Source organism: Hevea brasiliensis, chromosome 15 (assembly GCF_030052815.1).
Source record: "Hevea brasiliensis isolate MT/VB/25A 57/8 chromosome 15, ASM3005281v1, whole genome shotgun sequence".
Lineage (NCBI taxonomy): Eukaryota > Viridiplantae > Streptophyta > Magnoliopsida > Malpighiales > Euphorbiaceae > Hevea > Hevea brasiliensis.
Genome location: NC_079507.1, coordinates 7,541,044 through 7,567,769, shown reverse-complemented (window position 1 = coordinate 7,567,769; position 26,726 = coordinate 7,541,044). Strand labels below are relative to the sequence as shown.

The 26,726-nt window shown below is 32.9% G+C and overlaps 1 protein-coding gene across 1 annotated transcript; it reads right to left on the bottom strand.

The window, feature by feature from the left end:
* Window positions 1-14,492: 14,492 nt before the first annotated feature.
* On the bottom strand, window positions 14,493-17,839 carry LOC110635688 (uncharacterized). Its single transcript, XM_021785118.2, has 2 exons — window positions 17,599-17,839; window positions 14,493-14,794 (listed from the first exon to the last, which is right to left on the bottom strand). Exons 1-2 carry the CDS (start codon window positions 17,725-17,727, stop codon window positions 14,621-14,623), a joined length of 303 nt encoding a protein of 100 aa, XP_021640810.1. The 5' UTR covers window positions 17,728-17,839; the 3' UTR covers window positions 14,493-14,620.
* Window positions 17,840-26,726: the final 8,887 nt, after the last annotated feature.

The following is a 26,726-nucleotide window of genomic DNA, read 5'->3' as shown; positions in this document are numbered from 1 at the left end:
AATTAGTAAATGTATCAAGTAATTAACCAAAATGATTATGGTCTTTTAATCAAATTGGCCCTCCCACTAACTTGGCGAATCCTACACTTTCAAAGTAGGAAACAGAAATCCTAGTTGGATGGATTTCTAGTGGGTGATTGAATTCTTATAGTCTTATTGATCATCCTCAGGCACATCCATTATTGATTTATCTCGCATTAATTAAGTTGATCCCATTGAGCTAGTAAGCATGCAAATAATTTTAATGACCTCAGGCACATCCATTATTGGCCACCAACCATTTACATATTTATAACATCTTATGCTTAACAATTATTCTTAAGAAAATCTCTTAAACAAATGCATCATTCCCAAGCTCATGTAGCTAATAATGCAAGTATTTAAAATTTCTTAAAATAACTGCCTCAATGGAGGGCCATGATATAATTACTATAATTGTACCATTACCAACTTAATCATTTGTTTGGAAGATTTTGTGGTCAGCTTAATTACTATTATGGTCTCACTTTGCACATTATCCAGTTGGCATGCATATATCACATACTTGCATACATTCATACACATCTCTTGCATACATGGATAAATAAATAATATGGTATGGTCATGGACTTTCTAAGGGATTCAATTTTGAGCCACCAAGAATTAAATTAGGTCATTCCTAGGTATATTTCATTCATTCATTTTACAAGAATTGCTAAAGGAGTATATAATCAACATCTTGATCTTCATCTCCTCCCACTAGTCCCACCAATGATCTTGACCTCCTGGTTTTTCTTGCAATCCAATTACATTGTAACCCTTGGCATACTAAGGTGAATATACAAGAATATGGACAAGTCCTTAAATAAATGAAATTACATCCTAACTTATCACAACATTTATGATATAGGCCACTAAAATAAATTAATTATTTTACATCCCAAAGAAAAATAAAAGAAATAAATCCAATTACATTGGTGTTTTATTGTCCATGATCATCCATCATGCATATTAGAATTTAACAATTAAATAAAATATACAAGTTAAAATTAAATTGAATATCATATATTCAATTAAAATAAAATTTGAATCTTATTCAAATAATCTTTAAATTTAGAAACTTTTTCCAAATTTAATTCTATGAAAATGATTTTCATAAATTATTTGCGTGATTGGAATACCTAATTAAACCATTTAATTAGGTTCAGGCTTAATTCTGGATCAAAAATTATACAACATTTTCATAAAAAGCCCAAAAGCCAAGCCAAACATGCCCTTAAGGAAGAACACAACTCGTGTAACCTTTACATGGCCTGAGGCACAGCAGAACACGGGGTAGCTTGTGTAAACGCTGTCTTCAACATGGGCTGGGGTGCGCGAGGGACACGGACCGTGTCGTTCAATGACACGCCCCTGGGCGTGCGTTAACATGGTCGTGTGTGCTCAAAACATGCCTTGGGCTGTGTAAAAACCCAGAACACGGTCCAGGTCGTGTTTCTTGGAGCAGTTTGACACTTTTGATCCGAACCAACTTCAAATCAACTCAAACTTCATCCAGTCACACAATTAAGCCTCAAAATCAATCCTAATGGCAAATATAGTGGCTCTGATACCAATTGTAGGCAAGAAAGCATGGAATTAAGGGCATTAGAACCTTGAATTTCAAAAATTAAACTAGAGTTATATGCACCATACTTGATGAGTTATGTGCCTATTCAATTTTCAATGCCCAAAAGCATACCAAAACACATTTTAGCATGCATTAAAATTTCATTTGCCATTTAAGATTATGAATTAACAAATTAATTCATTAAACCCTAACTAAAAGAGGGATTTTGAGTACTAACCTCCAAGGTGCACAATCAATGAATCTCTCTTCCTTAGGATGCTTTTAGGACTCCAATCGTAGTCTCTCTAGCTTGTCCACTACAAACTCACCAACTTGTACCAATGGCAGCCCCTAGAAGTCCCTTTAGCTCTTGCCAATCACTTGGAATTAGAGAGGTTTGCTTTGGTGAGGGTTAATGGATGTATAGGGTACTAGAAACCTTTTCTAGCAATTTTAATTCAAAGGATATCAAGTTTTTCTTCTTGAATTAGATGAGAAATGAAGAGAGGAGAAGAAGTCCCCAAGTTTCCGTCCAAATGGAGAGAGGGAAAAAGATGACTTTTCTTTCTTCTTTTTCACTTATATACTTAGGTCAAAGTTCACTTACTCCCTTGCCATATGTCACCATAAGATCCAATCTTACTTTTGTTAGACTTAATCTCATCAAGCCAAGTGTCAAGCTCCAATTAAATCATTAAAAGTTGGTCTTCCATCATGGGAAGACAAATGGCAAGCTTGTATGGTGCCATGTGTCACTATCTCATTGTGCCACATGTCACCATGTGAAAAGACCAATGTACCCTTATGTTCTAATTCGAGTTCTTAAACCAAAATTATAATTTCTCCTCTTCAAATCAATTTATATCAAATATAAATTAATTAATTAATTAATCTCCATTAATTAATTTCTCACAATTAAATTCATATTAAAACACTTTAAACATAAATTTAATTTATACTATACATCCAATAACCTAGATTTGATTTTAAGTCATGCTAGGGATTTTGCAATCTAATTGGAAACCAAACCTAATTAATTAATTAATTAAACTCTTTAATTAATCAATTAAGTCACATTTTACTTAGTGATTAACTTGTGTAGATGTGTGATTTACTAGGCTCATTACTCATTGGCAATGAGAAATAATATTATCTCTTAATATCATTAGAACTCTTTCTCACCTTAAAAGATTTCTCTAAGTCATTTTAGACATCTCATAGACTATGGTTGACACCTAATATAGCATGCCATGGCTACCCAATCAGTAATAAGGACTACCTTAAATGAACCTTTAATCATATGTTATCATGCACTAGATAAACTCCCGGTAGGTTTCTAGGATGGTGATGCTACCTAGGGTAGTGGAATGTAGGGCACATGAATGAATCAAATCATATATTGAAATGGGAGAAACTAATCACTAAAGGCGCCTTTTGGTGGAATGGCCTGGAGAGTTGGAAGAACTCTGAGGTTAAGCATGCTCACTTGAGAGAAATTCTAGGATGGGTTGCCTCCTGAAAAGTTCTCTATTCCACTTATAGGATAAAACTGTGAGGCTCAGGATGAGATGGGCCAAAGTGGACAATTCCTTTAGTGGTTGGAGCAGGAGCGTTACAGATGGTATTAGAGCCGGACACCCTTAGTAGATGTGTGGTTCGAGGATGAACTAGGCGGAAGCTGGTGGGCCTGTGACGACTTGACTCAGGAAAGCAGTCTGATGAGGGTGGGGAGTGGCATAAGAGAATAAACTCCTGGCAGGTTTCTAGGATGGTGAGGCTACCTAGGGTAGTGGAACGTGGGGCACAGGAATGAATCGAATCATATATTGAAATTGGGGAAACTAATCACTAGAGGCGCCTTTTGGTGGAATGGCCTGAAGAGTTGGAGGAACTCCAGGGTTAAGCATGCTCACTTGAGAGAAATCTTAGGATGGGTGACCTCCTGGGAAGTTCTCAATTCCATCTATGGGACAAAACCATAAGGCTTAGGATAGGGTAGGCCAAAGTAGACAATTCCTCTAGTGGTTGAAGCAGGGGCATTACATGCTTCCCCTAACAATCTCAGGTAACACCAAAGGAACTCCTCATGCCTTCAGCCATTACATCTCTTTAGAACATCCAAATAGTTTTCAATAATAAATCCAGTTAAAATATCCTTTGCTTTTAACTCAATTGTCCTAAAGTCATCTTAAAGGCTGTAAGACCTCGAGTTCGAGTTTCAAACAGAGCCAACTATATCCAAGAAAAAAAAAAAAAGAAATCCACTACCATCACACAACCCTTGAAAAGCAAAAGTGATTAATAGAAATAACAGTGCACAAGAAGACATGAGTAGCTAAGGATTGCATGCACCACATTACCCTTAGCAAAATGTTAGGAAAACCATAAGCAGAAAATAAATGATAAAATACCCCCATAAGATGAGGCCATAATAATTGTCTAATTGTTCCACTTCAAGAACTATGAAAATTATGAAAGTTTTTAAATATGTTCCAATTGCAACCTTATGTTAAGAATTTATCAAGTCACAGTCAATCATTCAATTAAATCACTGAGCATTCGACTTTCAAATTAATAAAAGAAAGTTTCTATTTGCTTGGGCTTTTAGTTTCTACTGATCAACAATCAAAGTATTAATCCACTATAACTGGGTGTAAGCATGAGTTGTTGATAGAAAGATAATGTGGAGTAATTATAGGGATCACATAATTATCATAAGATCTTTCTGTTACCATTTTTTTTTTCCTTGTTTTCACTAATTGTGCAGGATCGCAGCCTAGGATAATGTAAAGTTGTAATCTTCTTCCTAGAACAGATTCATGAGCAGGTTATATAAACATCCTCTTGTACTCTATAACAATATGAAATAAATTTTTTCTTCATAGTATCAAAGTAGAGATTCTAGGACATATAGAATCTGTACAAAATAGTAGAAAGCAAGAAAAGAAAGATAAGAGAGAACAAGAAATGGAAATTCCAATTACCATGATAGATCAACCGCATGGAGAGAAGTCAAATCTTGCAATCTAAAATAATGAATGACAAAAGTACTGAATCAGACTCAAACATAGATTCATGAGTCTGTTTCATCGATTGACATTGTTGAAATTTAGAATAATAGAAAATATATGAGAAAATATTAAGAGAATAATTTTTGTAGTTCAGCTATGGAGAGCCTACGTTCACAAACATAAACATCAAAGAATTACATTTAATTCTCTTTTTTTTTTTTAAATAATATATAGAAGTCTATATTTGTAATAAAAGACATAAGATATAAATGGCATGATGTCAATAAATCATGCACCACTCCTAATCCATTGATTTTGCTAATTAAAAATGTAATTTTATGGTAATCATGAGATTATTAAATATGAGACATATGCTATGAATTAAGGAAATATCTTGTCAATTCTAACACTGCCCCTTAATGATATACTTGTTGAAGTTCTAAATCAATCATCAAACTTCCTTTTCATTTTTATTTTTTTAAACTGGCTGTAAATTTGAAACAGAAACTCAGATATGGAGACAAAGAAATAACAACTATAAGGAGAAAGATTTTTCATAGAAGGACTCAATACCTAGGCTTAATCCATGAAGAAGGACAATTTGGGAAAAGAAATTAATTTTGGAACTCAAGCCCTAGGCTGAAAAGAAGGAAAATATGGGAAAATAATAGCTTTGGGAATCAAACACTAGACTAACCCTAGGCTAAAATGAAGAAAAAGTAGAATATGGGAGAAAAATAACAAAAATTGCAAATTAAGTGGTTAAAAGCATAGTTATTAAAGGCACACACACTAAGGTGCAAAGGGATCTTAAGGCTTAAGTATGCACATAAATGTGGTGAGACTAAAAAGATAAAATTAAATAAAAAAAATATAATTAAAATAAAATAATAATAGATGTAGCTCTACTTAATCAAACTTATCAAAATTACCAATCTACAAAGCATTAATAAGCATAAAAAATTATAAAATATATATAGACTTTACCATTAATATCATTTGTTTGAACTTGATAGAAAATAAAATAAACCCAAAATTTGGACATTAAAAAACAAATATTAGATTTTTGTTATTCCCAAAAAAAAAAAAAACCAAATATCACTATTAATCTTATTAGAAAAAAATGAGAACAAGCAATTTTGAATAACCTGGAAACAAAGAACCTAAATAACATGTTTTTTTTTTTCTTTAGAAATAGATGACAAATAATCAAGAAATAAATTACCTAAATAACATGTTAGTGTCTCTTTTGAAAAAAAATATTAAATAAGCAACATTAAAAAATACTAAAGCAAAGGATCCACATAACATTGTTAGTGGTATTTAAAAAGAGACAATTTTAGATAAATAAGAAGCAAAGGAGTCTAAGATGAGAAAGATAATAAGAGAATATTGAAAACAATGAGAAGAGGGATTGAAAATTGAAATATGGAAGGTTTGTGATCCATGGTGGTGGTTTGATGAGATCTTGGTGGCTAGTTATCTCGATACAAATTTCGAAAACTTCCTAGTGCATCAATATTGGATTTTGGTATATTGATAAATTTTGAATCAAATGGTAGTGTTTTTTTGCAATGGAAGGACTCACCAAAAGTGGAAATATAAAAAGGGCAACTAGGCACATAAGCCAAATACTTGATGAATGTCACCTGCCTTTCTCCTAGAGGCGTTATGCTCAGAGCCTAGTGAGTTGTTATGAGAGGGAGTTTTGGTTGTTAGTTTTGAAGTGAAGAAAGGAAGCAGTTATAGAGCTGTTATAGATCTATTATAGTAAGTTGTGTGTGTATGTGACAGTTACGAGGAGTAGACTTGAGTATAAAACGAACAAAAAGTACTTGTATTCCTAATCCCAAAATCAAATAATAGAATTGATGTGCTTAAGCATGGGCATGTTCAAACTCCATGATTGGCAATTCTAAATTCTATGGTAATAAGCATGATTACTTGAAGGTGCATGGTAATTGCATAATATGCATGAATATGGGTTGCACAAGTAGCGTGATCTAAGTTTATTTGGATTCAAGAAAGTAAGACTTAAAAGAGGCCCAAACAGGAGTTCCATATTTAAATGGCTTTGGTGGGCGTTGGAATAACACATGGAGGCCCAATATGATTAAAATAGCATCTGGAAGATTGGAGGAGCCAAAAGTGACATTTTTCAAGTCCTATTTCAGGTTCGGAATGGTTTTCTACAAAGTAGCAACTTGCCTACTTATTAAGAATCCTTATCTAGTTATCCTAAGAATTTAAAAGGAGAAGTTGACTATAAAAAAAGGTATTATGATTCTTCATATTCATCCATGATTTGTTGCTTACTTTGGGAGACTTCTTTCTTACTTGGATGTGTAATTTCATGCTTATTCTACAAGGATTTGACCAAGTCAACAAGGGTGGTTCCAAAGAGAATCCAATCAGATCAAGATCATGTTCTCCTACTTTATTTCCTATTTACTTTATGTCTTTTAATTACTATATGTTTTTCTATTTAGTTTTAACCTCCTGTTTTAATTAGTATTCCTATTAGAAGAAGGATTTCTTGTAATGCCTATAAATAGATGCACATATTATGTAAACTTTACTTGATTTTGAGATTAATAAAATCAAAAGCTTTGAGCTTCTTTATCCATACACTTATCTCTTTGGAGTGGCGTATGAACCTTGATTTTTATCACTTTTGGTGTGGCGACTTGTATTATTCTTCATTTTTTATAGTGTATTGCTTATCAAGGATTAAAGTTGAAGACCTTTATTGTGTTCTTGGTGGCAAGGATTCTTATCCAAGGAGACTTCAATTTAATTTTATGTTTGTTCTACCTTTCTTTCTGTCAAATTCCATAGTTCCTTTTCTTAACCATTCCATTCGCCTAACTTAGTTCAAAAATACCAAACTTTTCCATTCCACCTAGATATTTTCTTAACTTTTATTTTCATCAAAAGCAATCTTAAAATACCCCAAATAACTTGTTTTAGTTTCTAGAAATGTGATCTTAAAGTCCAAACCCTAGTTTTCCTTGAAATGTATTTTAGGGGCTATTTTAGTGAACCATTACCAAACCTGTCCACAATTCATTCTAACTTTAGGATCACCTTAAATACATCCTAAATAGAACCCATACTAAATTTCTTATCAAATTTCATTATTTGTCTAGTGATCTAAAATCTCACCTCAAATCGCCCTAAGTGAAACTCTAGTTCCAAATCTATTTGAAACTTTGTCAAATCTTTCCAAACCCTCTGTTTAATCTTTAACATCATTATTTTAATGTGTTCAAATTGTCTAATTCTTATTTTAAGTGTTTGACTATTCATAATTTGTTTAGTCTTTGTTATTTCTTTGCTATTAAAACAATTTGTCATTTTAGTGCCCTTGAAAGCACATCAATTTGGTATCATAGCTTTGAATTTAGGTGGCACATTGAAAGATTGAAACACATGGGGGAGTGTAATATAAAAAAATAATAAAAATGTTTGTAATAGGTGATGAAGATTTATGGACACAACTCAATCGTATGAAATAATCTGTGGAGGCTTCACAACTTGAAGCAAGGTGACATATGTGTTGAAGAATACTTAATGGGTTTGTGGAGTGCACTGATTGTCGAGAGCCTCAACAGCAAATAATTGCAAGATTTCTTGTAGGATTGATGTATGATATTGCAAAAATAATGGAGTTGCAACCATTTGATTCTTTGGATGAATTGATTCAACTTGCATACAAGGCAGAATGGCAATGTGTGCGTGATGCCAAATTAGCTTCGGAATCATCAAAGTTCAATTCAAAGGAGGAGGCAAGTTTGTAACCTTCACAAGAGGTCAAGCACGAATTACCCCTAATGGAGGAAAAGCAAGATAACTCTATGGAAACATGTGATGTGCAAGAAGAAGAGGTGCTGAATTTGAGTTCATGCACACTCAAAAGAAGATACAACCATGGAGGAAATTGTTATTTCTTCAGCCTTGATTCCAATAGCACAAGATGATAAGGAGCAACATAAGGATTTAATGCTTTACACATTAACCATTCACAATGATGTTGCATTGCCTTTGTCAAATTGTAAGTCCATCAATGGAGAAAAGTTGCATGACATGGTGCCTTTGTGTCTAAATCAACCATTCAAGAGTTGTGCATGGCAATCATTATTTGTCTAGTGATCTAAAATCTCACCTCAAATCGCCCTAAGTGAAACTCTAGTTCCAAATCTATTTGAAACTTTGTCAAATCTTTCCAAACCCTCTGTTTAATCTTTAACATCATTATTTTAATGTGTTCAAATTGTCTAATTCTTATTTTAAGTGTTTGACTATTCATAATTTGTTTAGTCTTTGTTATTTCTTTGCTATTAAAACAATTTGTCATTTTAGTGCCCTTGAAAGCACATCAATTTGGTATCATAGCTTTGAATTTAGGTAGCACATTGAAAGATTGAAACACATGGGGGAGTGTAATATAAAAAAATAATAAAAATGTTTGTAATAGGTGATGAAGATTTATGGACACAACTCAATCGTATGAAATAATCTGTGGAGAGGATGAATAGGCTTCACAACTTGAAGCAAGGTGACATATGTGTTGAAGAATACTTAATGGGTTTGTGGAGTGCACTGATTGTCGAGAGCCTCAACAGCAAATAATTGCAAGATTTCTTGTAGGATTGATGTATGATATTGCAAAAATAATGGAGTTGCAACCATTTGATTCTTTGGATGAATTGATTCAACTTGCATACAAGGCAGAATGGCAATGTGTGCGTGATGCCAAATTAGCTTCGGAATCATCAAAGTTCAATTCAAAGGAGGAGGCAAGTTTGTAACCTTCACAAGAGGTCAAGCACGAATTACCCCTAATGGAGGAAAAGCAAGATAACTCTATGGAAACATGTGATGTGCAAGAAGAAGAGGTGCTGAATTTGAGTTCATGCACACTCAAAAGAAGATACAACCATGGAGGAAATTGTTATTTCTTCAGCCTTGATTCCAATAGCACAAGATGATAAGGAGCAACATAAGGATTTAATGCTTTACACATTAACCATTCACAATGATGTTGCATTGCCTTTGTCAAATTGTAAGTCCATCAATGGAGAAAAGTTGCATGACATGGTGCCTTTGTGTCTAAATCAACCATTCAAGAGTTGTGCATGGCAATCATTATTTGTCTAGTGATCTAAAATCTCACCTCAAATCGCCCTAAGTGAAACTCTAGTTCCAAATCTATTTGAAACTTTGTCAAATCTTTCCAAACCCTCTGTTTAATCTTTAACATCATTATTTTAATGTGTTCAAATTGTCTAATTCTTATTTTAAGTGTTTGACTATTCATAATTTGTTTAGTCTTTGTTATTTCTTTGCTATTAAAACAATTTGTCATTTTAGTGCCCTTGAAAGCACATCAATTTGGTATCATAGCTTTGAATTTAGGTAGCACATTGAAAGATTGAAACACATGGGGGAGTGTAATATAAAAAAATAATAAAAATGTTTGTAATAGGTGATGAAGATTTATGGACACAACTCAATCGTATGAAATAATCTGTGGAGGCTTCACAACTTGAAGCAAGGTGACATATGTGTTGAAGAATACTTAATGGGTTTGTGGAGTGCACTGATTGTCGAGAGCCTCAACAGCAAATAATTGCAAGATTTCTTGTAGGATTGATGTATGATATTGCAAAAATAATGGAGTTGCAACCATTTGATTCTTTGGATGAATTGATTCAACTTGCATACAAGGCAGAATGGCAATGTGTGCGTGATGCCAAATTAGCTTCGGAATCATCAAAGTTCAATTCAAAGGAGGAGGCAAGTTTGTAACCTTCACAAGAGGTCAAGCACGAATTACCCCTAATGGAGGAAAAGCAAGATAACTCTATGGAAACATGTGATGTGCAAGAAGAAGAGGTGCTGAATTTGAGTTCATGCACACTCAAAAGAAGATACAACCATGGAGGAAATTGTTATTTCTTCAGCCTTGATTCCAATAGCACAAGATGATAAGGAGCAACATAAGGATTTAATGCTTTACACATTAACCATTCACAATGATGTTGCATTGCCTTTGTCAAATTGTAAGTCCATCAATGGAGAAAAGTTGCATGACATGGTGCCTTTGTGTCTAAATCAACCATTCAAGAGTTGTGCATGGCAATCATTATTTGTCTAGTGATCTAAAATCTCACCTCAAATCGCCCTAAGTGAAACTCTAGTTCCAAATCTATTTGAAACTTTGTCAAATCTTTCCAAACCCTCTGTTTAATCTTTAACATCATTATTTTAATGTGTTCAAATTGTCTAATTCTTATTTTAAGTGTTTGACTATTCATAATTTGTTTAGTCTTTGTTATTTCTTTGCTATTAAAACAATTTGTCATTTTAGTGCCCTTGAAAGCACATCAATTTGGTATCATAGCTTTGAATTTAGGTAGCACATTGAAAGATTGAAACACATGGGGGAGTGTAATATAAAAAAATAATAAAAATGTTTGTAATAGGTGATGAAGATTTATGGACACAACTCAATCGTATGAAATAATCTGTGGAGAGGATGAATAGGCTTCACAACTTGAAGCAAGGTGACATATGTGTTGAAGAATACTTAATGGGTTTGTGGAGTGCACTGATTGTCGAGAGCCTCAACAGCAAATAATTGCAAGATTTCTTGTAGGATTGATGTATGATATTGCAAAAATAATGGAGTTGCAACCATTTGATTCTTTGGATGAATTGATTCAACTTGCATACAAGGCAGAATGGCAATGTGTGCGTGATGCCAAATTAGCTTCGGAATCATCAAAGTTCAATTCAAAGGAGGAGGCAAGTTTGTAACCTTCACAAGAGGTCAAGCACGAATTACCCCTAATGGAGGAAAAGCAAGATAACTCTATGGAAACATGTGATGTGCAAGAAGAAGAGGTGCTGAATTTGAGTTCATGCACACTCAAAAAAAGATACAACCATGGAGGAAATTGTTATTTCTTCAGCCTTGATTCCAATAGCACAAGATGATAAGGAGCAACATAAGGATTTAATGCTTTACACATTAACCATTCACAATGATGTTGCATTGCCTTTGTCAAATTGTAAGTCCATCAATGGAGAAAAGTTACATGACATGGTGCCTTTGTGTCTAAATCAACCATTCAAGAGTTGTGCATGGCAATCATTCTTTGTGCATAATGCTTTCATTCAGCTTTATTCTTTAGCTCACAACGATCAACTTGAATTTGACAAGATGAGAAAAGAAATTTTGAAGGTGAATAAGGAGTTAAGAAGGATGGAGCCTTCAGATTCTATTCTTAATATCCTTTGTGAGGATTTGAGGAGAAATCCTTTTCAAAAAAAGGGGTAGGATGTGTTTAACACCCACAATTTCCTAACGTCAAAATTTCTATATTTGATGGAATATTCTGATGAATTGGAAGATTCCACATATAAGGGAGTGGTGGTAAGAAGTGCATGTGTTTATATGTATGATGTTTGCAAAATATATTTAAAAATGAAAATGTTTTTGTGTTTAACCAAAGAAAAGTTTTAAGTGCCATTGGGCAGAAGGAACTTTCAGCAGCTGAACGATGAACTTTAGATAGCTAAAGTCTTTTTTACTGTTCAAATTCATTTTTGAGCAGAATAGACTCCGTCAGTCGAAGCAAAGACTTTCGGTAGCCGAAAGTCCCTCGATAATTGAGGGTATAAAAGGCCAATAGCTTGTTTTCTGTCCAAAAAGTAACTTGAACTCTCACTCCCCTTTTTCTCTCAACTTTTTGGGCATGCTAAGGGTTTCCAAGAAAATTTTCACAGCTATTACATGTTTTAAAGCTTGATTCTTCTAAGGGGAAGCTTGGTGAAGGTGGATTGAAGCTAGAAGTGTCAATTCGCTTCCTTCTCCATTTTAAGGAAAAGAGGTAATTTCTCTTTTCTTTTGGCCTTTTAGAAGAATTTAGGAATGCCTAAGTGTATTAGATGGTGGGGTTTTGAATTGCATGAGGTTTTTTTACATGGTTTTAAGTTTTGTACATTGGGGAAAAGAATTGCATGTTAAGCTTTGAATGAAAATATGATTTTCTTTGTTATATTTTGGTATTTGATTATTAAATGAAGTGTTGTTCTTATTTTCTATAAAGTCTAAGTGTTTATAGACCTAGAATAGTTAGTTTCGTTCGTTAAACCTAAGGATTTCTTGTTTATATGTTGATAGTAGTTGTTGGAACCTTGACTCTTAGCTTTTAATTGTTGCATGTGAGCTTGGAGCATGGATTCAAGTTGTTTTAGGCCTTGGGAATGTGTATATATGTTTGAACTATGTTTTGGAGCCTTGTGGTTTGTATTTGGAGGTTATGGGAGAGAAAATCTATTGGTTTTTGACTTTAGAATTTTAGAAATTCCCAGGTTCGATTGTCGAAGACCATTGTTTTGGCAGCCAAAGCATATAGTTTCTCAGGAAAATTAGAAGAAATTCCAAGTTTGGCAGCTATAGTGGCTACTGCCCAAAATGGGCACTCGATGTTCAAAGGTTTGACAGCCGAACTTGGTTTTGTTAGCATTATTTCTCCTTCAGTTCCAAGGTTTCAAAATATGATTTTATGGTTCCAAGAGCCTAAAATAAGATATATAATATGTGAATAAAGTTTTAAAGCTTTGAACAACTCATTAGGTTTTGATGGCTATAGGATCGGATTTAAAGGATTCAAGAAGCTAAGGATTTGAGGTTTGCTATCACTCGTGTTAGGTGGTTGATAGGCTACGAGAGGTGAGTAATTCTAGCCTTAATAAATGTAAACTTTTTAAAATTAATTCATTATCATTCTCATGCATCATGTCATATTTATTTAGGGTATATGTATCTAGAATATGAACGTATTGCATAATTGCATAATTATTATTAGCGCATGATGGATTATAGATGACCCATTGACTCCCCTCATGGTTATGACTATGTTATATTTTGTAGGTTATGAACCCATAAAATCCAAGGGGAGATTTTTATGATGCCTTTTTATGCATGACGCATGGCATGTTTTAAGCAAAAGTCTTAAGGAGCCTCTGTATGAGTCGGACACATTGGATGTATTAAGCAAAAGTCCTGATGAGCCTCTGTATGAGCCGAGCACATTGAATTTGGGGAATCTCTGGTGACAAGTCCATCTTATGTGAAATGTTTATGATCTGAAACTCATATGGATGATGCATTGTATATGTATGAAATGAAGGTTATAATTAAATGTTTTGGGTTAATTTATTTACTGAGCTTGTGCAAGATCAATCCTTTCCCCTAACCTCAGGTGCAGGAGTGCAGGAATAGAAGAATCTTTTAGAGCTTAAATAGTAAGAGTAGCTGTAGAGTGTTTACACTAGAAGAAAAAGGGAGATTTGAAACCGAATATTTGGTTTCAAATCAATAAAAATCAGTTTCCAAATACATTTAGAAATCAAAATATTCGATTTAAAATTTGCATGTTTCAAAATAAATTAGAAACTAAATATAATGTTCATTTCAATTTCTAAAACCGTTTTCAAACCGCTATTCTGTTTCAAATTTAGAAACCAAATTGTTTTGGTTTCAAACTCCATTTCAATTGATATTTTTGGTTTCAATTTATCTGAAACAAGTTTCTATTTCAAATCTATTTTTAAATTGTGAAGACAAATAAAACACTTTTTAAAACCAAAATCATTCGGTTTTTAAATAGAAATAAAAATTTCATTTTAAATTCGTTTGTAAAATTTTAAAACTAAAAATTTTACTATTTTGAATTAGAAACAGAAATTCGTTTCTAATTCGTTTCAAATTACTAGGAAAATATTTATTTTTTTTATTTAATAAATTATTTCCTGCATTGAAGCATATAATATAATATTAATTTTAAATGCTTAATATCACTATATTTATAATATCAGGCTATCAAATATCAGTCAATATTATATATAGATGTAATAGTGAAGTGTTATAAAAATAATATACTGTATGAAAAAATAAAATATCATAACAATAAAAAAAACAAACTGCTTTTCATGAACAATATCATCACTAATCACCACTATCGGATTCTCTACCGTCATCCTGATGAGTTGCATCTGGAGCTGGGGCTGTAACCTGTGTACCCTGCATCATTTGCGCCATTATGCTTTGCATCATTTGTTGTATACGCTCCTCCAGCATCTGCTCGCATTGTCGGTATCTCTCCTCCAACATTAGCTCGCACTGTTAGTCATAATACAATAATGATAAATGTTAGACATATAACTTAAGTTGATTCAGATAGTTTATAATTTATAGATCCTAATTTAGTTAATTATATATATATATATAAGTCTGCATTAAAATATTATATTAAATCCTTATATAAAATTTAACACACAAAAGTAAAAAAATAAATAAATAGATATGAACCCCATATAACTAGACTATATTACGTAACAGTAAAAGATTAAAAAACATAATAATCATTAAAATTAAAGAACATGAAAAAATAAATATTAGTATAGCAATAAAATAAACATACATTCTTTTATTTGTAATTAAATAAACTACATTTACGGATTAAAAAGTACAACCTTCAGTCAAATATAACTGGAAAGGACTAAATGCCACTGAGAAGAGTACAGAGGCATTCCAAAAACAGCATCAATATAGTGAAAAATACAATATGTAAAATAATTTGGAAGTTTTAACTTGAAATTAATAAAACATAAGATATATTAACAGTAATGAAGTATCAGTTCAGTACAAATAAAGAATATCAGCTAGTCCAACATAGAATGCCACAGTTTCAATCTCCGATTGGCTTGTGAAATAAAATGCAAACAGAATTCTGTCATATCTAGAATCTGAAATAATTCTCTTCACAATCCACTGCGTGGTAAAAATTACATTAAACAAGGGCATAAAAGAGGTTTTTACAAAATAGGCACAAACATACATCCAACAATATCGTCAATTATTGAAATTTGATTACAAACTTCCATCAGTGTTTATTTTCTAGAAAATAAATTTCAAAAAGTAAACAAAAGAACAGACAATAATATAACTTTTAAGGCAAGCACTAGATGTTATGAACATAACAAAGATATAACTTAACGCTTTGATACCTAAAACAAAATTAAACATGGACAGAAATTTATGTACCATATAGATTACTAGAAATGAGCAACACCAAAAAGAACAAATTTAACAACCTTGAAGCACTTTTTCCATCCACTGCATTGTTTGAAAGGTCATCCATAAGAGCATCCGCAGATCCATTAGCATGAGCAGAGTTTTATGCATTGGAGGGTGGAGTTACAGGCATGGTTTTAACTTTAGTACCCCTTAATGGCTGTCAACCACCACTATTATGAGGACAATGTTTAAATGCTACAAGATAATATGTTTCCTTTAACATACCAGAAAATATTTTTATAAGAAGAATGATAAGAGGTATTTTTTTAACATGATTTTCTATTTTATAGGTGTGCAATGTTAAGTTTAGGAAATTATTGAGTTAATCAAGTCCTTAAGTTGATAATAAACTGTCATGTATATATATAGACCTGACCTCCAAGCTGGTTCCAATTCAAGGTTAGAGGGGACTTGAACTAGACCACAAGGTCCCCATTGTTCTGGTTCCTGTTTCAGTTTTGCCATGGATCAAATCCAAGGTTGAAAATTTTTTCAGCTTTTTAAAAAGGAAAAAGTCCAGTTTTGGCCCAGAACTGAACCAACCTATTCCAGTCTAGTCCAAAGCTGGTTTTGGTCAATCTGGTTTTGACCAGCTGGAAGCTGGACATGTATTAGAGAATCTTATAACTACAATGCAAAGAAAACTCAATATTTGAAATGATCAGGTTAGAAAATCTAAAAAAAAAAAAAATCAATTGTTTTCTAAAAAACATACATGGGAGTTATTCTGAACCAAGGTGCATACTCTGTTTTTTTTCCCCTAAACAAACATTTACTAACCATCATCCATTAAATGTTTGAGCCCTTCTTCAAATATAAGCAATCTAAGTTTCTATAAACTATGATTCCATATTTAACAGTTACTATCAAATCTACTAAAGGTCAAATCAGAACTATAGATTACAACAAAATTTCATTTATGCATTCCCCTTTTGATTTTGATGTATTCTTCATTTTCTTAGAAGTGTTCATCTATCAATTTTATATACAAGCCAGTAAAGTTGAGGCATAATACAAAGCTATTAACTAATTTCAGCAGTAAAGTCTCTATAAGACCAATTCTCTGTACCATATCTTAGTATCACATGTAATCTTACATTCTATACAATACAATGCCTCAAAAACCAGCTACACAGACAACAGATATATGTCAAGAAAATTGAACAAGAACTAAGAAGATAATAAGACCTATAAGATTTTCCTGAAGCCATTTTGAATTCTTTGGACAATTGTGGCTATCCCACCACCAAGAATACAATCGCCTGGATTCAGAATGCGATAAGTTGCAATGATTCAAACCAAGAACAACAAAGCTACTGGTATGGACTTTGCAAATCTGGGTCCTTGCACCAGTAATAAAAACCCAAGTGTTGGATCCAGGCTAGACACTAATGATATGTAATTTCTTCCAACCACACAATTAAAATCTCATATAGTCTGCTAGATTTTTGTCTCATATCTCGCACCTACGCACACCTAGATCATCGAGAATCATAAAATTAAATAAAATTTCAAGTAGTTATGCTACAAAATTTATAGAGTTATGATGCAGACTACCTGCTCAATTGAACAACAGTGAACTATTTCTCCAGCAAAAGGATTTAGAGCTGAAAAATTATAATCTCGTAAATTCATGCACAAGCCTAGGGTTTTTTACTAATACAAGTAAAAACCTAAATTCATCAAATTTTCATGAAATCCAAATATTCTTATTTCCTGGAAGATTTTCAATATTAGAACCAAACTGACATTGAAAACCTAAATAATGTAGTGGTTTAAGGCGAAAGAATATGTGCATGAATACAAGAGGTAAAGGAAGATGGCAAGAATGGTAAATAGATAGTAACCTTGAGGTTGATGTTGGAGCATTGAGTGAGGAAAGGAGCTAAATCGGGATCTTTGAGAATGTTCTTCCACTTGCCAGGACCGTGCTTACTACTCCATTTGGCAGTGCCTCCTCCTCCTCCACAGTCCATTTTTGCTTCTGGTTTCCTTTTATACCTCTACTCTCTTCCTTGCGCTCTCTCACACTCAATTTTCTTTTTTTTGTTTGCAATGCCAGTGGGAAGACATTTTTTTTCTTCCTCCCGCTCTTCCCTGCAATTTATAATAATATTATTAGGATTTCAGATTTAATTGAAAATAAATAATTTATTACCACTTGAAAAATGAGAACCGTTTGACGTAATCAGAATCAATTATATATAAAGTACCGAATTTAAATTCTAACAAAATCAATTACATATAAAAAAAAATAAATATTTCATATATTTTTTTAAATATACATTTTAAAAACTATTTCTGTAATTATTTTAAAATTCAAAATATTGTCCAAAACATCTAATTGTCTGATATATGCAAAATTTAATGATTATTTATTTATTTTTTTAATGTAAAAAATTTAAAATTTAATTTAATAATTAATTAAATTTTGACTTTAAAATTTAGTAAATAAAATAGAAATTATATTGATTTTGAAACTGATAGAAATCGATTTCTAAATAAAATTAGATTACAATTTATTTTTTAAAACCAAAAGTAATCGATTTCTAAATAACTTAAGGATTTTGAAACCGATAGAAATCGGTTTCTAAATGAAATTAGATTACAATTTAATTTTTGAAATCGAAAATAATCAGTTTTTAAATAACTTAAGGAATTAGAAACAGATCAATCGATTTTTAATTTGACTTTAAAATTTAATCAATAAAATTAGATTAAAATTTAATTTTTGAAATCGAAAGTAATCGATTTCTAAATAACTTAAGGATTTTGAAATTGATAGAGATCGATTTCTTAATAAAATTTGATTACAATTTAATTTTTGAAACCAAAAGTAATCGGTTTCTAAATAACTTAAAGAATTAGAAACTGATATGAATTGGTTTTTAATTTGACTTTAAATTTAATCAATAAAATTGACAATAGATTTATTTTGAAGTCAACATAAATCGGTTTCTAAATATAAATAGAAACCGACAGAAATTAGTTTCTAATCTGACTTTAAAATTTATTAAAGAAAATATACAATATATAAATTTTGAAACCAAAAGCTATCGGTTTCTAAGTGTAGATGAAGAACTTAGAAACCAATGGAAATCAGTTTCTATTTTGACTTTAAATTTAGTAAATAAAATATAAATTATATTGATTTTAAAACTAATAGAAATTGGTTTCTATATAAAATTATATTAAAATTTGATTTTTGAAATAGAAAGTAATCGTTTTCCAAATAACTTAAGGAATTAGAAATCGATATAAATTGGTTCCTAATTTGACTTTAAAATTTAATGAATAAAATTGATAATAGATTTATTTTAAAACTGACATGAATCAGTTCCTAAATATATACATATTTTGAAACCAAAGGTAATCGGTTTCTAAATTTAACTTTAAGAAATTGGGAACCAACGATATTTAGTTTCTAATATTACTTAAATATAATGGAACTAATTTTGAACCTTCAAATTAGAAATGAAAAATGATTCGATTTCAAATGTCGATTTGTAATTGGTTTCTAAATCGAGACTAAATTTGTCACTAAAAAGTGCCGCGCAATTTAGAAACCAATATGTTTCCATTTCAAAATTCGATTTCAAATCGGTTTCTAATTAGTTTCTGATATATTTAACCTGTTCTTTCCAATTTCTATTTCAAAAGTTGTTTCAAATTACAAACCGACATAAATCTATTTCTAAATTCAATTTCTGTTTCGATATTTTCTTATAGTGTTAGATGTATGTTATATGATTAGTGGAAACGTAATATGTAAAGGAATAGCTGTTGTGCTGATATTTGAGTTTGATGGATGTTCTATTTTAATCATAAGTGATGTAATTATGTATATTTTAAATCTAAGCTAACTCCGCATGTGAGAATGTATGTATGAACTAATTACAATTTAGCATTTCATATATGTAAAGGTTCAAATTTTGAGCCATTTTATGTTAAGTTATGAAAGAAAAAAACTAAAGTGTAATGATTTAGAGTATGCTTAATGTGATTTCAAGGATGTGTTTATGTTAAACAGGTCTTTAGCTTGCTGTAGGTTTCGACAGCCTTAAGCTAACACAATCTTTAGCGTCGGTAACAAAATCCAGTTTGGATCATTACAAAGTTGTTATCAGAGCTTTAGGTTAGATGAGTGGACCTAGATGCTAGTAAAAGGATAGTATAGGTATGAAAAGGAAGTAGGTTTGCCAGCACAGTAAGGAAAATACATGTCTACTAGGGTGGAGTCCTTGTTTATTACATGTTGTATTTTATATATATGCCATGTTCGATGATATGTTTTGTGTTCATATGGCTCCACATGAACTTTATGTGTGCTTAACACTTTTTGTTTGATTTTAGAAAATGTGAGGTTCAAAACAGTTCGCTAGGTTAACCAATGCCCCACCCCGAGAATAAGTGTATTAGAGCACTACCCACCAACCTTATTGCCAAGAAGAGAGCAAACAAAAGTGGAAGGGGATAATCTTCAAAAGGATCTAGAAGGTCTTTTGAGGTTAGCAAGGAAACCTCCAGTGCACCTAGAATGTCAGTAGATACACGAAGGGGTTCTTATGGTCTTCCTCAATAGCATGAGAACCTTAAGCCTTCTGGTATGGGAAGAAGGGGAGAAGACAGTTTTGTGAAGGGAGGAGACGAGTCAGAGTTTATGTCTCCACCTCAGCAAGGTATGGATTATAAGTTTGGATATGGTTATCCATAATAGGGAAGTTTTGGACACGCTAAGTTTACGTGTTATCTCTCCTTCATGCCTTATCCACCTTACTTCCCACAGTTCAACCCATATTCAATATATCTTCCCTAATAGTATCTCTATAGCTCTTTAACCACTATGGGAACTCAAAACCCCATGAAGGGAGTTACAGGAAAGTAAGCACCACTACTACCTCCTGCAATCCCAACATTTTTTACACAAGAGACTAGGACAAGTGGTAGAGGTAAAGCAAGTATGACAGACTATTTGAAGCTAGATACACCTAAATACAAAGGAAGGAGATGACCCTTTCGAGTATGTGAAGGTAGTTAAGATGATAACAGATGAACTGGGTGCTAGTGACAGTAGGGTCATTTAGATGGTTGGCTTTACGTTGAAATGTAAGAAGGCAAAAGAATGGTACAAGGCTTATGTGGTTGATAAGGTCGACAGCATGACTTAGTCTCAGTTTGTAGCAAAATTTACTAATTGGGCCTTCCCAGAAAGCTCTAGGGAGTTGAGGGTGGTAGAGTTTAAGTAGTTGAGATAGATAGCTAGTATTAGTGTGGATGAGTACACAGACAAGTTTATGAATCTCCTACAATATGTGAGGCAAGAGTATGATACTAATTAAAAAAAGGCTAAGAGGTACAACCAAAAGTTGCACTCTAGATACTTTTCTCTGATTTTAGCTAGAAAAACCAACAACTAAGGCTATTTCTTCATGCAGGACTAAGAAGGAAAAAAGAGGGAAGTTAGCAAGAAATAAAAGAAGAATGAACTCTAGAACAAAACCAAGTTAGGCCTCGGGATGGGAAGCAGATCTAGTTTGGGTTTGAATACTTTTGGTTGTGTTAAATGTGGGAAAACCTCATTGAGAACCATGTAGGTTTGGAACTTTTAAGTGCTATAGATGTGGACAGGAGGGACACATGTCAAGGGAGTGTCTCAATATGGAAAGGGTGGCTTCTTAACAAGCAGGGCCAGGCAGTATGGCCCAATCGATAATGAGGCAGACTTCTGTGGGTCCCTCATCAGGATGGGGATAAGGTAGAGGACGAGGTTCTTCATCCTCTATAGTAAGTTTATAAGGGAAGGGTTCAATAGCACTGGCTCTGATCTTTACCATGACACAACAAGAAGTCAATATCTCTAACATTGTGGTGTTAGGTAACATTTGCATTGGGAGTTTCAATATGCATGCTTTGATTGATTTGAATGCATCACACTCTTTTGTTAACCCTAATATAGTCTTAAGATTATGATTGATAGTCTCAAGTTTAGAATGTCTGTTGCTTGTTAGTGGACCAAAGTGTGACCCTTTGATACATTTGTATTATATAGATGTTTTTAAGCACATTTGTACAACATTTCATAGCATTTAGATAGGTAATTTCATGCGTAATCATCAAATTCATTAACATTTGTAAATTTCATCACTTTGCACTGAATTATATGTCTTCTACATATTTCCAGGTGTTTTGAAGAAGTTCCAAAGCATAGGAGTAAAGAACGAAGCTTGGAAAGACTCAAGAAAAGAAGATTGTTACTGATACACAGTACACAGGTCGTGTAACCAAACTACAGATCCGTGTAACCAAACTACAGATCCGTGTAACTTGCTGCCAAGAGAAAACCAAAGAAGCCAAAGAAGGAACACAGTACACGGGCCGTGTAACACCACCCGTGTTGTAACATCCCCACTGTACGTGTTCTGTACGTTCTGTTGCTCCAGTGACCTAATATTTGTCCGAAAAAGTCAGGATGTTTAGAACTACACTTCGGTGATAGTGAATAGACATATAATGATGAAATAAATAAAAAGAAAATATAAGAAAAATTAAAGAAAAATAAAAGAGAGAAAATGAAATAAAGTTAAACGAGCTGGCACAGTAGCGATGGGTGACCGCACCGAGAAGTTACGGTGAAGGCAATTGCTGACCCCAAGACCACATGGAACCCCGAGAAATATTTTTGGGACATAATTAAAGGTCTACTGAGGTGTAATTAACATTGAAAATGTCAAAGAAAATTTAGTGAGTCAAAATAAATGAAAAACGAAAATTAAAGAAATCGGCAGTACAAGGAGTAAATTGGTAGTACCGAAAAATTGGGAGTACAACCCGAAGAGGGGCATTTTGGTCAATTGACACCTAGAATTAACTTTTGACCTAAATGTCCATTAAAAATAAGTGGTAATTAAATTGTGAAAATCACATAAAAAAATGATGAACTTATGTATAAAATGAAAATAGAGAAAAATGATGGTGTAATTAGAATTAAGTAAAGTTGAATTATTCTAATATTTAAACTATGCTTAGTGGAAAGTAGTGGAGACTTAGTGGACATATAAAAGACAAGAGATCAGCCATTTCTCATCATCTTCTTCCCATTTCCTTCACCTTGCCGAATTGAACTCCTCCCTAAAATCACCATGGTCGCCCACCATGCATGAGTTCCAATCCACCATTTCAAGCCATAATTTCTTCACTTGTTCTTCATTAAAGTTGCTCTACATAGCTTGGGGAGTATTTAGGCAGCAAAAGAAAGCAAGATTGGTGAGGTTTGATCAAGCTCCATAAAAGGTTAGTGCTAGTTTTCCTTACCCCTCTTAATTAAAGTTTGCATTAAGGTTGAGATGAGTTAAATTATTGAAAGCTTGGAAGAATTGGAGGAGTATTTAATGGAACTTGAATTTGGCAGCCATGAAACCTAAAGAGGTTTGAATTATCTTTACATGTATTTGATGGGAATTAAGGTTGATTAACTCAAATGAAAGTTATAGTAGGTTAATGTCCAAGTATGTGTATGTTAGTGCTTGAATTAAGGGTTTAAAAGTGGGACTTTGATGCTTTAGTAAACTGCCATGTTGGATAGCCTTAAATGTCATGAATTTGTGTGTGATTTTATGAAATTTATTAGTGAAATATGATGGTGTTGAATTGTGGGCAGTTTGTATAATTGCTGTGGAAGTGTATGTGTGATATAAGTGTTGATGTACATTAAATTTGGGTGGATGTAAATGTTGAATTTTAATGGTGTATTGTGTGCATTGAGCACTTGAGTGTTTTGCCCAAAATGCTTGCTGGAATTGTGTACAATATATATAGAAGTACTATGATTGAATATTTAAGTATTGGTAGGAGGAGGATTGTCAAAATTGGAAGTGTGATGTTCAAATGCAGGTTGTGTATGTTGGCAGCACCTAAATTAGGTCATAAGTGCAAAACTGTGAACCTAATTGATATGAGGCCAATGGGGGGGGGGGGGGGGGGAGGGTGAAACTAGACACCAAATAGGCCAACTTTCATGTAGAAATGTTGCCAAAATTCTGCCTAGAAATTGACCTTAAAAATGACAAAATCTGGAATGATAACCTTGCAAACCTAGATTTTTGATCATATGAACAGTAGTCATTGGGATGACCATAACTCACTCAAAACAGGTCCAATTGACCTGAAATTTTTACCATGGATAGCTTAGACATAGAGCTACAATTCTTATGAAGACACCAAGTCAAATAGCTTGCACAAGTTCGGGTACCAAAACTGCCAGAACTAAAAGTGACCTAAAATTGACCAAATTTTGCACTAAAGATGCAATCTGTCCAGCTTTAGTAAATTGACCATATCTTGGTCTATACAACTCACAATGTCCTGAAATTTTACCTAGAGTGTAATAAGACATAGAGCTACAAATTTTGCTTCTTTGACCAGAAGCTAAAAACCAAGAGAAATAGGACTTTAAGCTAGGCCAATCTAGCACACAAAATTTGAGAATTTTACATTTACATAAAATGATACTTGAGGTAATTTGGCAATGAATGCCAACTTGTGAAAAGGGTAAATTGCATTATATTGACAGCATATTGAATTAAAATTTGTGACATGTTGATGCTAGAATCAACTTATCCATAGTACCTAAAAAGGTCAACATATGCATTGACTTGTGAATTACATAATAACTAGTAAACTCTAAAAATTGAAGAATTAAGCAATTAATTTATAATGTGCCCTAGTTTGTCTAGTTGACTAGTTTGGATAGGTTGGCATGTCAATAGGATTCTGATAGCTATTCTGTAAATGGCTTTATGCCATACTGTGTTTTTTCAGCATATTATGCCGCACCATGACTTTAATAGCCTACGACTATACATATTATGTTATTATACTTGGTTTATCGCCATATTGACTATATGGCTTTTTAGCCACTCTGTTTGCACACCAGTAGACACTTTGTGACCAATGGTATGACAGCCCGAGGTACTAGATACCCAGTGCCAGTATATCCATTTATCTAGTTTGGTCAGTGTATAGGCTACACGGACAGTTAATTTAAGCACTATTAAATTCAAATAGCTAAATCCAGTCTTCTGACATACGGCACCACCAAAATTAGCAAAAATGAAAGGTTAGCAAATAAAAGTAGAATCAATAACTGTAAAGAATATTGATGTCATAAATTCATAAACAATTCATATACTTTATTTTAGTGTATATTTATTTATATTTGGCACCACTAAGCAAAATTTCTTAGCGCGTTGCTTTTGTAACGCGTAGGTATTGGAGACACAGCTAGGGAGCCCAGCAGACCTATGATCGGGTAAGACATCAGATCTGCATAGGAGTCCAGAGTCATCTGCACTGCATTGTATACATGGTAGGAATTAGGATATCTTGTATTTTGTACTTCTGTTGTATTTTGAAATTCGGCCCTGTATTTTGTAATATTATGAAAGCTCTAAAGTTTATAATATTTTGTACATATTAAATAACATGGAGATTTCCTGGATATATTTGAATTATTATGGAACTGTTTAATGACTATGAAAGTCTATTGACTTTACTAAGAAATCGAGACTGTGAAATAGTTGAGATTTTATTATTATCATATTGAACTATTTTTAACAGGTTTGGAAGGACAATTTGTCCGAAATACAGACGGCACCTTGCCAATTTTTTATTACCATTTTTGAAACACTGATTTTATTAAAATATGAAAATAGAACCAGTATGATATGAATTTTACATAAAAGACTTCTTAAATCAAATTGAGTTCAGAAAGTGAGATAATCACAGACTAGGTGCTCCAGCACGCCGTGTAGCACGCCTTGCTCGGCTATACTGTAGACAGGTGAGGGGTGTTACACGTGTAATCTCTGGAGACCCATGTAAGAATCTGCCTAGCAAAGCTCAAAGAGTTCTTGGAAGAACAACAGTACACAGGCCGTGTAATTGGACCCGTGTAAACTTCTGCGCTGAAAAAAGATTAAAACTTCAAGCTCCAGTAAGTTACACGGCCCTGATCCGTGTAGTGACACACAGGCCGTGTACCAGTTAACAGCCAGTTTCCTGATTAGGTTCTAGCTCTAGTTTTTACAGAGAAAAAAAGACTCCTGATGCCTTGGGGACTCTAAAACCTAACCCTAGATCATTCAATATAAATAGAAGTAGCAGAAAACATCAAAGCGAGATCTCGAGCCGAACATTAACATCTTCACATACACATCTTTGTTTTCATCATTTTCTCCAAGCTATCTCGAAGAATAGCGCATCAGCATCAAAGAGGAGTCCTTAGCCGAAGTTTCACAAGTTCAAGGCTATAGATTCTCTTTGGTTCTTTTGTTCTATTTCTTAAGGCTGCTCTTATGTTCTTTTATTTTATCTTTATTATATTTGCTAAACTCACCATGAGTGAGTAGTTTCTTTATTCTGAAATTAGAAGAGTGATGCTTGTAATCATTATTATGGATAGATATTGAGTTTCATCTATTAGATTTGAGTTTTGTTCTTTGATTTAATATTCTATGTTCTTAATGCGTGCTATGTATTGGTCCCCACTTAGACATGATAGAAGATACTAATTAAAGAACTGAAAGGTAAAGATTGGTATTAGAAAATCAGAGTATTAAACCTAGGAAATCTGACCTAGAGATAGGCTGATGACCTTTGTGGAGTTCCATAATTAATCACAAATCTTAAAGGGTTTTTATTAGGATTAATCACCAACGAAAGTAGGGTTTAGCTCATGTTGAAACACACTTTAAGTGCCTTGAAAGAGGATCTAAGATATCTTAGAGTTAATTTCCATTAAAGGAACGATCCTCAATCCAATGAATGAACAAGATTAAACCATAATAAGGTTAAAGTGTGAAATTTTAATTCTGGAATTGTTTTAAATAGATTATCTCATTTTAAGTTTGTTATCCTTTTAGTCTTTAGCATTCAAAATAGATCAGATTCACTACCCTATTTTATTCAGTAACTTAGA

Excerpts from the sequence above, each read along its gene's own strand:
- LOC110635688 (XM_021785118.2), bottom strand. The coding sequence starts at position 17,727 with ATGGACTGTGGAGGAGGAGGAGGCACTGCCAAATGGAGTAGTAAGCAC. Across the intron at positions 14,795-17,598 it reads GCTCCAACATCAACCTCAAG|TGCGAGCTAATGTTGGAGGA; the intron begins GTTACTATCTAT and ends TATGACTAACAG.